Source organism: Mirounga angustirostris, unplaced genomic scaffold (genome assembly GCF_029215605.1).
Source record: "Mirounga angustirostris isolate CCGP_5_RB_7025 unplaced genomic scaffold, mMirAng1.0.hap1 SCAF_4, whole genome shotgun sequence".
NCBI classification, from domain to species: Eukaryota; Metazoa; Chordata; class Mammalia; order Carnivora; family Phocidae; genus Mirounga; species Mirounga angustirostris.
The window spans coordinates 142,548,065-142,561,239 of NW_026991712.1; the positions used below are offsets into that span (position 1 = coordinate 142,548,065).

General features: G+C 44.9%; 1 protein-coding gene across 18 annotated transcripts in view; it reads right to left on the reverse strand.

Annotated features, from left to right (window-relative positions):
• Positions 1-13,175, reverse strand: part of FGGY (FGGY carbohydrate kinase domain containing) — a 395,846-nt gene that overhangs the window by 199,001 nt on the left and 183,670 nt on the right. For 14 of the 18 annotated variants that reach the window (XM_045897577.3, XM_045897575.3, XM_045897574.3 and 11 more), the window contains one exon: positions 10,562-10,690. The exons of 1 other annotated variant lie outside the window; for it this stretch is intronic. In XM_045897577.3, coding sequence (XP_045753533.1) covers positions 10,562-10,690 — 129 coding nt within the window. Of the gene's footprint in view, positions 1-2,749; positions 3,087-3,189; positions 3,322-10,561; positions 10,691-13,175 lie in introns of those variants that run through there. 3 more of the 18 variants (XM_064589062.1, XM_054512850.2, XM_045897585.3) reach the window with 3 other exon arrangements.

Sequence of the window (13,175 nt, forward strand, 5' to 3'; positions counted from 1 at the left end):
TTTGTTCACCACTATATCCAACATACCTATAAATGATACCTGACACATAATAGGAAGATATCACATATGTGTTAAATAAACGAATCAATCTTTGAATTTCCTTGCTCACTGCTATCATTCACCCTGTAAATATGTTGCGATCACATCAATCATAGCTAAATATACACAGAACTGCTACACATTGCTCTAAGTGCTTTGCCGGTATGAGCCCATTTACTCCTGAAACAACTCTGTGAGGTAGGTACTATTATTGTTTCCATTCCACAGATGGGGAAAGTGAGGCACAGCACGTCAGGTGGCTTCCCAAGGTCACACATACAACAAGTGGCACCAGGATTTGAATCAGTCATGTGTTCTTAACTACTATGCTAGGTTACCTCCAGATCTTTCATTTGCATTGTCTTCAGAAGCCAAATTCTTTTTTTTCTTTTTTAAGATTTATCTATTTATTTTAGAGAGAAAGAGTGAGCATGAGTGGTAGGAACAGAGGGAGAGGGAGAGAGAATCTCAAGCAGAGTCCACACTGAACATGGAACCCAACGTGGGGCTCGATCTCACAACCCCGAGATCATGACCTCAGCCGAAACCAAGAGTCAGACGCTTAACGGACTGCCCCACGCAGGCGTCCCTTCAGAAGCCAAATTCTTACATCAGAGTCACAGTCCAGAGCATGATAAAGGCTAAGGTTATGTAAAGCTGGGCGGGGGGGCATGCTGTTGAGTAATGTAAATGGAGACTAGTGCAATTTTTCTATATTTCAAGGAAGTTTCCTTCTTCGTTTTTCCAGACATCTACACTGGCTGCGGGGTGCCATGAGGCAATCCTCAAGATCCCCAGTGTGGGGAAATCAAAAATTATTTCTCTTTACTCTTTCTACTGACTTCTATGAATGCATGGCCAAGAGAAAACTGGAAGGAGGAAAGTAGCCAGGCCTGTGGGCCCATGATAAGGAAGCAAGCAGCAGCTCAGATGGGAGGCTGCCACTGAGGGGTGCTAGCTGGAGATGAGCATTTTCCCACCAACAGCTGCTGATGTGCAAGTCCTAAAGTAAACACTGGCGCTCCGAAATGTTATATGGACGTGAAGCGCCAGGTGTTCAGTTCCTGTGCCATGAAAAACAGTGGGCCTTTGGGGTAAGCCTACTCTTGTCACCAGTGACGTGAGTGCAGTATTAGACACTGGGCCCCCAAACAAACACTTTTCCAGCGGTCTTCTACCTTAGAACTCAGAATGGGACGTCCTCCTAACAGGTGGTTGGCAGTGTCCAAACCTGGGGCTGGGCTCTTGTGTGTGTTGTTTTTGTTCCCAAGCTCAGCAAAGGAAAACAGCAACTCATCTTTTCAGTCATCTATTAATACATGGGAGAACAAATGGAAATTTCTGACAACCAGATAATGAGCTGGTAGAGATCTGCTTACAGTTGGGGGCTCTGGGCATAGGCACTCTTGTTGGGTCAAGACATTCTGCTCCATTTACTAAGTAGTACTTGCTCCCTTGTTTGATGCAAAGGCTGCACCAAAGCCAATGTGAAGTCACAGGAAGAAACCCACAGATCAGGGCTGAGTCTCTGATCCTGTAACCTTAGGCAAATCCCTTCACTTCCAGGATGACCGTTTGCTCAATGAGTAAAGGAGGCAAAAATACCAGGTGGTCGTTTCAAAATGGCAAGTTACCCCACAGATGAGATTAGTTTTGACATTAGTCAACAAAGTTAACAAAATTAACACCCTCTTTAATATTACTGATCTCCCCAGGATGCAGTCAAAAAATGGCAAGGCCGGTCGAGTAAGCCTGGTCTTATTCCCCACGGCTGATAGTCCTGGAAACCTGTGCTGCTTTAAGTATTCATTACTAAGTCACGTCCCCATTCTGGGCCTCAGCTTTCTCAACCACAGAGTGGATCCAGAAACACAGCGGCCCAGCCGAATGTTACACAGAAGCTCTGTCTTTTGTTACAGATACCTATGTCCCTGTAAGCACAGGCTAATATAAGGACGCCAGGGCGGGCAGGACAAAGCTCACAGGCCGCCGAGTCAGAAAGCCTTGGACCTACAACCCAACTTCATCATTTATTAAAATGTCCCCTGGAGGAAGTTATTGCACTTTGATTTCCTTACGCTAAAATCAGAAAACAGGGGTAGCTCACAGTGAGGCTGGGAGCCGATGGTGCTGTTAAAGTGGCAAGCCCAACACTTGGCACAGAGTAGGTGTTTATTAAGTGGTAGGTGAAATAAAAATAACTACTTTGGGCTCGTCACAAGGAAACTGAATACCAGGTGTTTTTATTATTACCAGCTTTTGATGGAGACTTAGGGCAGGTTGTGACAGCCAAACAAAGCAGCTTGTTCATACACGGCTGAGGACAACGGGTTTACTTACTTAACAGCCCGCCATAATACTGACTGTGGCATTCAGTGGGACAGAATGTGTAAAATGGAGTAACATCTACACACACATACAATACACACACACGTGTGCGCGTGGATGTACACACACACACACATACACAAGCATGTACGTATACATGTGATGCATATATAATTGTCTATGTCTGTATGCACACACGCACGCACACAAACCGTGTGCATACCCCATTCTTCTCCTGGTCTAGTAAGAGCCCCCGACACGTGGAATCATTCCCTTTTCCTAATTTGGAGACAGTGCAGCCTAACAGGGGAAGAGGCACTGACAGATGAATGAGGAGGCCCAGTTTCTAACTTCAACTCTGACAGTAACTTGCTGGACTGACCTTGGATGACTCACCGGTTTTCTGGGCCTCGGCTTTCTCATCTGCAAAGTGAAAAATCTGAGATAGAAAATCTCTAAGTAACCTTTCAGTTCGAAGCCTATGACCACTCATGATCCACAGCAGCAGGTATGTCACACAGAAGAAGTTACCGTTTCCGAGCAGGGGCACAAGGGGGGTGGGACAGGGAGAGCTGGCCATGGCCCCGAGGCCCCACCATCCTCCCCACTTTCTGATCACAGACAGACTGATCTCCCAGCTGAGGCCAGGGCTTCCCAGCCCAGAGAAACCCAGCACTCCAAGAGAGCCTTGGGGCCTGGGGACAGGAAACCCAAAGCTCCCCCTCCGCCCCTCACTAGGGCTCCTGCAGCTGCTAAGGTCCCAGGCAGCAGTGGTTCTCATTAACCCAAACCTCAACTTAAAACAATAAACTCGGAACTCACATTACCAAATTCCTCCTCCCCCTCTCTGAGTCACATCCAGGAACTCCCGGAGCTGCCCTTGCTCTATCTGCTCAGGCACTGACACCGCGGTTCTCCTTCCCGATTCCCCAGCATGGCTTTATCTGCTCGTCTTTCCCCTCCATTTCTTACAGACCGCCTGCCTCTCTGGATCCACCTTCCCTTTCCCATTGGATATGCTCCCTCCTGCCTAGCTCCTGGCCTGAGCCCGGGCCTGGCTCCTCCACACGGCTCTGGTTTGGTCTGATTTGTCTACTTGGCAGTTGCACGTCACTCCTGCTGCTGACCCTGTGTGCCCAGCGCCAACTCGTCCCGCAGGCTGACCCCTCTGGGCACCCAGGGACCCTTCCGCTGCATAACCCACTTCCCAGGTCCCACCTGATGGTCAGGCTCGGAATCTATGGGTAGGGGGGTAGGGCCTAGGAATCTATGGGTTTTTAAAGGCTCCCCCACTCACATTTAGCAATCTTTATTTTTGATCTTTCAAAATCCTCTCATGGTTATTATGTTAATCAACTCACTGATTTACTGAGGACAGACTCTGGGTTCTACGCTGGATGATGGGCATACAAAGGTGAGCGTGATTTGGGGGGGAACACTGAAGTAGAGGCAAAGTGTTGCAGATGGGGAGGGATTCACTTTTTTCTAAGAGCGGGGTCAACTTTGGGGGAAGTCACATTTAGACTGAGTGCTGACACCTGAGTAGGGCTGTCCAGGTGATGAGGACAGGCCACCCCAAACAGAGCAAACAGCAGGAGGAAAAAAGGCAAGGGGGCAGAAGGTACGTGATGTGCAGACAGGAGGACAGGAGGTCTGGTGAGGCCTGCCTCTCAGTGAGACAGATGGGGGAGGAATCCTCTTGTCCCTCCACTCTTCGCTCTCACTTTTGTGTTCTTACCTCCCAGCTATTTTCACCTAAGAGTTAACTACACAAAATACGTGTTGATAAAGTACTAATCTATGAGCAAAACCCTTATTTTGGCCTGCTTTTTGGCTTCCACAAAAATAAATTGGTGCAGAGAAATATTACCAGCGAGGGCATTTGGGTCTATAGCAGGCCTCTCATCTTCAGCCCTACTGACATGAAAGGCTGGGTCATTCTTTGCTGTGGGTCAGCCTTGAGTGCTGTAGGATGTTTGGTAGCATCCCTGGCCTCTACCCACCACACACCAGTCTGACAACCGAAGACTCTCTCCAGACACGGCCCAGTGCCCCTAGGGTGGGGGTGGGGTTAAAATCAGCCCTGGTTGAGAACCACTGGTCTAGAGAAACGGAAGGTGAGCTTTGGAGTCAAACGCAAGCTCAGATGTTGCCATGACACGAATTATGTGATTACGGAAGTATTCTGCTTCTGGCCTTCAATTTCTTCATGTATAAGACAGGAAATAACCTCTACGGAGTAGGATTCTTATGAGGGACAAGAGATAAAGCAGATAAAGGGTCAGGCAGAGCACTTGGCAAGAGAGAGCAAGGAAGAATGGTCCTAATAGCGGAGGTGCCAATAAGAGTGGTGGTTCTAAAGCTTGTTTGTTTGTTTGTTTTTTAAAGATTTTATTTATTTATTTGAGAGAGAGAATGAGAGAGAGAGAGAGAGCACATGAGAGGGGGGAGGGGCAGAGGAGAAGCAGGCTTCCTGCCGAGCAGGGAGCCCGATGCGGGACTTGATCCCGGGACTCCAGGACCATGACCTGAGCCGAAGGCAGTCGCTCAACCAACTGAGCCACCCAGGCGCCCTAATGCTTGTTTTTATTAATGATGCTGATGCAGTCATTGCTGGTATGATTATTAAGAATAAAGCGTAACTGGGGGGCACCTGGGTGGCTCAGTCGTTAAGCGTCTGCCTTCGGCTTGGGTCGTGATCCCAGGGTCCTGGGATCGAGCCCCGCATCGGGCTCCCTGCTCCGCGGGAAGCCTGCTTCTCCCTCTCCCACTCCCCCTGCTTGTGTTCCCTCTCTCACTGTGTCTCTATCTGTCAAATAAATAAATCAAATCTTTGAAAAAAAAAAGAATAAAGCCTAACTGAAGCTAAAAAGTTACAAACAGTAAATAAGTTCTGCTTTACCAAGAAACCATAATGGGGCAAGAAATGTTGTGCTTACATCACCAGACACCACGTCCTCTAGAGATCCTTTTATAATTCTTCAAGTCCCAATTTGGGGCATACTCTATATTTTTCTGAAGCTCTCCAACTTGGTACATATAATTGTCATTGTTTACTGAACGTTTATTTTCTCTACTAGACCAGAAATTCCCAGAAGTCCAATTCTCTCTCATATTCACCTGATACTCCCAACAACTAGTAGTTGGTCATCAATAGATATTTACTGAAATCCTTTTGTTACTATTTGTTACTTGCTAAAATATTTTTAAGAGTCAAATTCAAGAGTAGACTGGATCCCATTTTAATAGATATGCCATTCCATATAGCACAGTAATTAGGATGTGAGCTATGGAATCAGAAGGCATGGATTTAAATGATTTAACACCTATTAACTGTGTGGCTTTGGGCAAGTCAGGTAACCTTTGTGAGCCTCATTGTTTCATTTGATAAATGGGAACAAAATAATAGGATGTATAAAGTTGTGCTGAGAATCAGCACTGCTTCTAGACCACTGATTGTGGCAAGATAGGTAGCTGACAAATTTTACTGCTCACTGGAATAAACTATGTTTTGCTATAGGAGGGCATGGACCAGAAGCTCTTTTTATCATACTGGTTAAACCAATTCTTCTGCTACTGAGAAAAGTCAAGAATGGAAGAAAGGAAGGGAGGGAAGGAGAGAGGGAGGAATTCAAATATCCTCCTTTTGGTTTGACTCTGCAACACAGATAAACAATTTAAACTAATTCAACACTTGGCAAAGAATCCAGTATCTGGAAGCAAAGAGCAATGCTAAACCTAGGCACAAAGTTTGCTCTTAGCCAACACCTGCTAACATGATGGGACACAAAGGACACCCATTTCCAGACATCCAGGAGTGGATCAGGGAGTGCCCAAACCCAACTCTTTGGCTTCATGAAGAACCGAGCCAGGCACAGCTTACTGTGTAGGGATAATTGCCTCTCTCAGTTGTAGCATCCGTCCCTCATGGAGGGGATGCACTCATTCCTTTCATTCACTCAGTCACTAAACATGCATGTGTTAAGGGTCTTCCACGTGCAAAGCCCTGTGCAGGCTGCCGGGATAGAAGGATGAAATGACACAGTACTTTCTCTCAAAGAGCTGACAACTAATAATTGAGACCATGATGCACCTGCAAGACTGGTGACATGTAGAGTAAAAGGAAAGCAAGTCCAAGATACACAGGAACAGAGGAAGGATTGCTTAAGTCAGCTCGAGGGAGTCAGGGAAGGCTCCCAGAGGAGGTGGCACTGGAGTCAAGATTTGAGGGATAATCAGGAGTTTGATAAATTTAGAACAACCAAGAGAAGGGAGCCTGAGACAGAAATCGGGTTGTTACTGCCTTTCAGGACAGTTGGGGTGCTGGAGCCAAGAACAGACCTGGAACAAAGTTAATACTATTTTTATAAGCTAGAAAAATATCAGCAGCAGGAGCTCTGGCCAGAACCAGCCCCACAAAGAGCAAACAAAGCTACTCCTATCTTCTGGCTGTCTGTTGGAGAACTTACTAACCAGCACCTTAAGAACAAAATGTTCTTTAATCTTTGATTTTTATTCCCACAAAGTCCTTCCTCCTCTTTTTCCAAACTGGAAAAAGCATGGGTTAATTTTACTTGCCTCTTTGATCTTTATCCTCCTGTCCCAGGCTCCCTTGAGAATGAGAGCCCAGGGAGATTTCTCCAAAGCAGAGTGCTGACCCCTCCTATCAGTCAGAATGTAGGGTCCAAGGTAGGTCATGCTAGGTCAGCACTTGAAGGGGCCATAACTGTCAGGGCCTGTTTGCAGGAGGCTTGCATGGCCTCCAATTCTGACCTCCAAAGCTGGGTTCTTAACCTGACATTCAGCAACTTCTTAGCATGGAGTTCATCTACCCATTTCTTGAGATTGCTTCTGACCTCCACCTATACAGAATCTAAAGCAGTGAATCCTGCATTCTGTCACCAAGTGCCCAGCAAGGAGAATTAGGGCACATTCGGGGAAGGCAGACAGAGTCCAGAAGCCTGAGGTTCTTCTCCAACTGCCTATCCAAAAAGAAGACAGCTCTCCTAGTACACTTCTTACTATAATAGTAACTCAGAGAACTTCCAATGTAAAAGCTCTTTGTGTCAGGCATTGTGATTCCAGAGTGAGAAAACCAAAGAGAGATGCCTCATAATAACGTGCCTACCATAGGCCAGCTACTACGTTGGCTGCTTTACCTACTCACATCATCGGCTCTCTTAACAACCTGGCAAGGGGGGTGGGGGGGGGAGGCATTGCTCTCTCTTAATGCAGAAGAGGAAACACAGGAGCGAAGAGGTAGGATATGTGGCCCAACGTACACAGGTGGAGAGAGTAAGAATTTACACCCAGATCTTCAGACTCCATGTTCAGAGCCCTTATTTATAATATCACAACAACAGTTGTCTCCAACCAGTATTATAAAGCAACGAACATGCAAGCCAGGAAAGAACCACCAGAATTTTCTCTCCAGAAGGAGTGGGGCTTTGTCGGCTCTGTTCACTGCCATAACCCCTCAGTGCCTAGACCAGTAACTGGCAGGATTGCAAGCACTTGGTACATATCTTTAGTGACCATGCGGCTGGATGGTGGATGATCTTTCTAAGACCTTCGGGGTTGCGGAGGGCACAGGCAGGGTGAGAAGCAAGGCAGGCCTTCCTCTCCTTCCCAGATACCTTAACCCTGAATTGGTTGAAAGGGGAGAGGAGGAAGTATCAGAAAGTACACAAAGGATAAAACTTGGTCAAAGTTACCATCTTGACTATCTCTCAGTTGCTGGAGAAGCCCCTTCCTGTGCCTTCCCAGACACCACTGGCCCCTACGCTTAGCCCTTAAAGAATCCAAAGCCCTTATTCTACCTTTCCACATAAAGAACTTCCTTGTGGAAAATACAAGGGAAACTCACTAACCGATGAGCATTAAAAAGAATAAAAAGCCTCAGCCAAAGCTTCGAGGGGTAAAATTCCTATCACTGAACGTCTCTGATTTAGGAAAAGGGGCGGGGGGGCGGTCCTGTAATAGCCTGTATTCCTCCCAGTACAATTCAACCAACACCTTCTGAGTATCTAGACATAGCAGGTGCCGTATAGGGCACAGCAAGTGCTCGCCAGAAGTGAAAAAGGGTGCTCTGGTTCGTCCCTTCGGGAGGTCTGGGAAACTGAACCAGGAGCCCCCGCAGGTACAGTCCGTCTTTCAGTGTGCAGTGGTCCAAGCCCAGTGCTCGGCACCTGGGTGGAAGTGGATGGGTGAAACAAATTGAAAAAGCATAAGCATTGAAAAAGCATGATGGAGAAAGATTCCCTGGCATCAAACGTGGTACAGGATGTCAGGATTATGAGGGTACAGGAAAACACCCTATCTATCTAGACCACAAGTTCTTTCTGTGCCTGCTCTCTGAAACCAAAATCATGCCATTCTAATCAAAAGCACACACTGCTGACATTGAAAAGGGAGAGAAACACCCTTGCCTATAACTCAGTATTATCTACCAGTCAACCAACCCACATGTGTTACTGGCTGTTTACAACTTCTCAGGCATTGTGTTAGATCCTGAACACATAAAGATGAACAAGTCAGACATATTCGTGGACTGATGAGCACACTACCCTGCTCTGGAAGTCCGTGAACTACGTAGAAGAACCAGATACTGCTTATTAACCTGTTGCTTAAGGAACCATGAACTTCCACTCTCCAGGTGAAAGCCATTTCACCTTATTCTTGCCTTAATGTGACTGTATTCCATTTAATAATTTATCAAGGACCCACAGGAACCTGATCCAGGGCTCGGCACAGGTGACACAAAATTAATAATATAATGCCCTCAAGGAGCTCAAAGTCCATTAGAAAAGACAAGCAGATAAATCAGTCATTACAACCCAATGTAGATCATTTCTCCACTAGGGTAGATAAAAGTGTTGAAACAAGTACAACTTAGAGATTTTTACAATAAATCTGAGTGCTCCATGGAAGGCTATGCAGAGAACAAAGCATCTGCCACGAATCTTCAAGTTAGAGTAGAAGTTAGCTAGAGAGAGAAGTAGAGGACCGATCATCAGTCTGGGAATAGAAATACACATGTGTTTACACAAACTGAATTCTGGGAGCACAAGTCAGTATAAGTACCTGAATGACACCTCTAACCTCTGATACAAAGTATGGAACAGGATACATTTCAAAGTTTCTTTGACTATGATCCATAGTAAATTCATTTTCATCATGGGCCAGTATGCACATGCACTACACACAAAATATAAACGTATGTTCCATAAAAACAGTGTTTACTCTTACTCTGTGACATGCACTCTGATGTTTTCTACTTCAGTCAAATCTATTCTGAAAAATCCAATGGTCATGACCAACTACATTGATCGTATGAAGTCTTAACCATCATTAACGACAAAAAGATTGTTAGAAAGAAGGGCTAGGAAAAAAAAATATGGCTATAGTGGAAGTGAGAGATATTGAGAATCTGAAATCCCCCCCCCAAAAAAAGGAAGGAAGGAAGGAAGGAAAAGAAAGAAAGAAAGAAAGAAAGAAAGAAAGAAAAGAAAGAAAAAAAGCAAGCAAGCAAGCAAGCAAGCACTAAGGATGTAGAGGAGAAGAGAGTCATCACACTTGACTGTAACCTTGTCTCACTGTCCGCCTATTAAAATTGATGGAAGAGATACCTTGGTTTTTGCTTTGGTTTTAAATTCAAAACCCCCAAGCACCACCTCTAGGACACGGTTAGTGTTCAATGGGTCTTTGAAATAATGAAGACATTTGAATGCCAGATGTGAGAGTTATTTAGGAGATGAAATCAAGACTACACTCAAAGTAATTGGATATAGGATAGAAGCCAAAATTATGAAAATAAATCAATTAGTCTCGTCAGGGTTTTGGAGTACCTTCAGAAAAAAACATAAAAGTAAATACACCACCACCATACATGCTAGCTGGAAGTTAACATATCTTTTTCAAATTTTCAGTAAACCAAAGAACCGTCCAGATATTGATTCAGATCATTTCTTCCCCTGCTATTCTGTATGGAGAAATTAATAAAATTAAAGTCCACATTTGATAAAAAGTTCTATAATTCTATCCAAATGCCTAATTGTAAAAGGGCTTTTTGTTTCTATATCTTGAACCACCAACCCTTGATCCCTGCTTTAAAAACAGGAAAGGAGTGCGTTTGGTTCTGAGGACTATTCCACTTGAACCCAGTGTTGCTCACGGACCCGGAGTGAGCGGTTACCTAGGCCTCCCGCGTGGGCATCAATAAGTGAAGCTGCTACGGCAATTCCAGCAGGAAGGCCAAGGTCCTTCGCTGCCTCTGGTGTGAGCCCATGTCCAAGAGAGGCTCCAGGAGGCAGCACTTGGTTTCCTGGGTAGACAGGAGGAAAAACAAACACCTGTCAGTTTGAAAAACACAAAAGCGAACATAGGGTTTTCTTAAGAGAACCTCTCCACTCCCTCCCCTCTCTTCTGCCTTTTGTCAACATCATGAAGATAAAAACCATGCACCCATCAACAGTCCTTTTGCTCATTTGGTGACTTAGGTGCATGTCCTTGGTTCCTATGCGTCACGCTCTGCGGTCCTTTACAAAATCAAGAGCTCTAAAGCACCTTTCAAATTGGAGAAAGATTCCATTCACGGGAAATTCCAAAAGATATAAACACAGTGGCCTCTTGAAGACGAGGTTAAAATGGTTAAAGTGTTCCTCACACGCAGCAGCTCTACCAGCATACCTTACACACACACACACACACACACACACACACACACCCGGTCCCTGATTAACATATATTCCTAAGGAAGCTGAGAACATTTACTTGTGTAGTTGCTTCCTGTCAGAGGATAAGGGAGGGGATTATTTTGTTCTGATATAAAATGTCTTGAAAGTTTTTCTCCGTTGGACAAGAGAACCCAGTCTAAACCTTGCAAACTTTTACAAGGCTGCTATTTGCACAACCACAGAAAACAATCTGAATGGTGTTCTTTGGAGTTGTGCAATGCCGCGACCCTGATATTTCAAGTGACCTTGAATTCCTGCAGTCAGTCAGGCCTTCAGTTAAGAATTTATTGATTGTCTTGCTTTGTGTGGGCGCTGTGGTGCTGTAAAAGGCAGTCCTTGCACCCAACCTAGTTAGGGAGATGAGATCAGGACACAGAGAGCCATGAAAGTCAGAATACAATGAAGAAATCCATCTGTTCTCAGGTGTTTAGCAGAGGCTGAGTCCTTCCCTTCCCCCTGCCAAGAAATATCTAATAAGTATTTCTGCATTGCAAGGAGGGGGGTGGACCCACATATATGCTCAGGCCCCTCTGAGCTCCAAGATTCTAAGATTCTGAACGTGTAGTCAGCAGTTTGCTCAGCACTAAGATGCCTACCACTTGTTAATTGTTCCATGGAGCTCCAGGGGTAGGCTGAGGTGTTTCAGGACTTCTGGGGGTGGAGGGGAGGGTGGGGGTTGAGGGAAGCAGAAGGTGAGTGGCTCACCAACCTCCTCTAATGAGAAACAAACAAAAAAAACCCCTCCATGACACCGTTTTTATCCATTTTAGGTAATGAGCTTCTTCTATAATTGAATTTGAAAAAAGTCTAGCTAAGAAAAGCAAGCAGAAGACGGAAACCCCTGCAATGTGCTCTGGAGCTTCACCATCCAAGATGGTAGCCACTCGGCACGTGCAGACAGAGCACTTGAAATGTGGCTGGAATAATGCAAGGACCTAAATTTTCCACTTAATTTCATTTTAATTCATTTCAATTTAAAAACTGATACTCAATTCAGTTACTGAAAAGCTTCTAAGTACATCTGAAACCACTCTGGGTGCGCAAATCTACATTTTCAATGTTAATTGAGGAAATCTATATCAAAAACTAATGATGTACTGTATGGTGACCAACATAATAAAAAAAAGAAATCTAAATATTTACAATGAAAATTTAGTGTCTACATCGGGATGTACTAAGTGGCAAATACGCATTAGCTGTCAAAGACTTTGTACGAAAAAGTATGGCAAAAAATGAATGCAAAATATCTCATTAATAACTTTTACATCAAATATACGTTGAGATGATGTTTTGGATGTTTTAAGTTATATAAGAGACACTGACATTAATTTCACCTATTGCTTTTTACTTTAATGTGGCTTCTGGAAAGTTTTAAATTGCGTATGTGGCTCATATTTCTATGGGATAGCCCTGGTCTAGAAGATCAAGTCAAGACGCTCCTATGATGGGGTGGAAAGCAAGGAGAACTTCTCACCTACTCTGAATGCCCAAGCCATCAGAAACCTGAAGGAGAGCGGTGCCCTTTGCTGGGGACAATGTGTCTCCAGAGACATACGATCTCAAGTATGGCACCACGTCCAGTATCCAGCACGTAACAGGCAGTGTTTGTCTTTACTGAGCACTGCTGTTCGAGGGACTGTGCTAAGGGCATATGATGCATTTTCTCAGTTGGTTGTCATAACCCCGTGTGAAGGATACTCTACTGTCCCCATGGCACAGATGGATGGGGAAAGTCAGTTTATACAGGGAAAGTAAATTCCCCACAAGTGTTGGAGTATAGGCCATGGATTCCACTGTGATGGACACAAACCTGTGCTCTTATTCATTAAATTACATATGAGTATATCTATTTAAAAAAATGTTTAAGTGAATGAAGAAAAGTGAAGTACTTTTCCTTTTTTAAAGATTTTATTTACTTATTTAGAGAGCACGAGCACATGTGGGTGGGGGAAGGGGCGGAGGGAGAGAGGGAGAGAGAGAGAGAGAGAATCTCCAGCAGACTCCCCATGGGCGGGGCTTGATCCCATGACCCTGAGATCAGGACCCCAGCCAAAATCAAAAGTCTGGATGCTC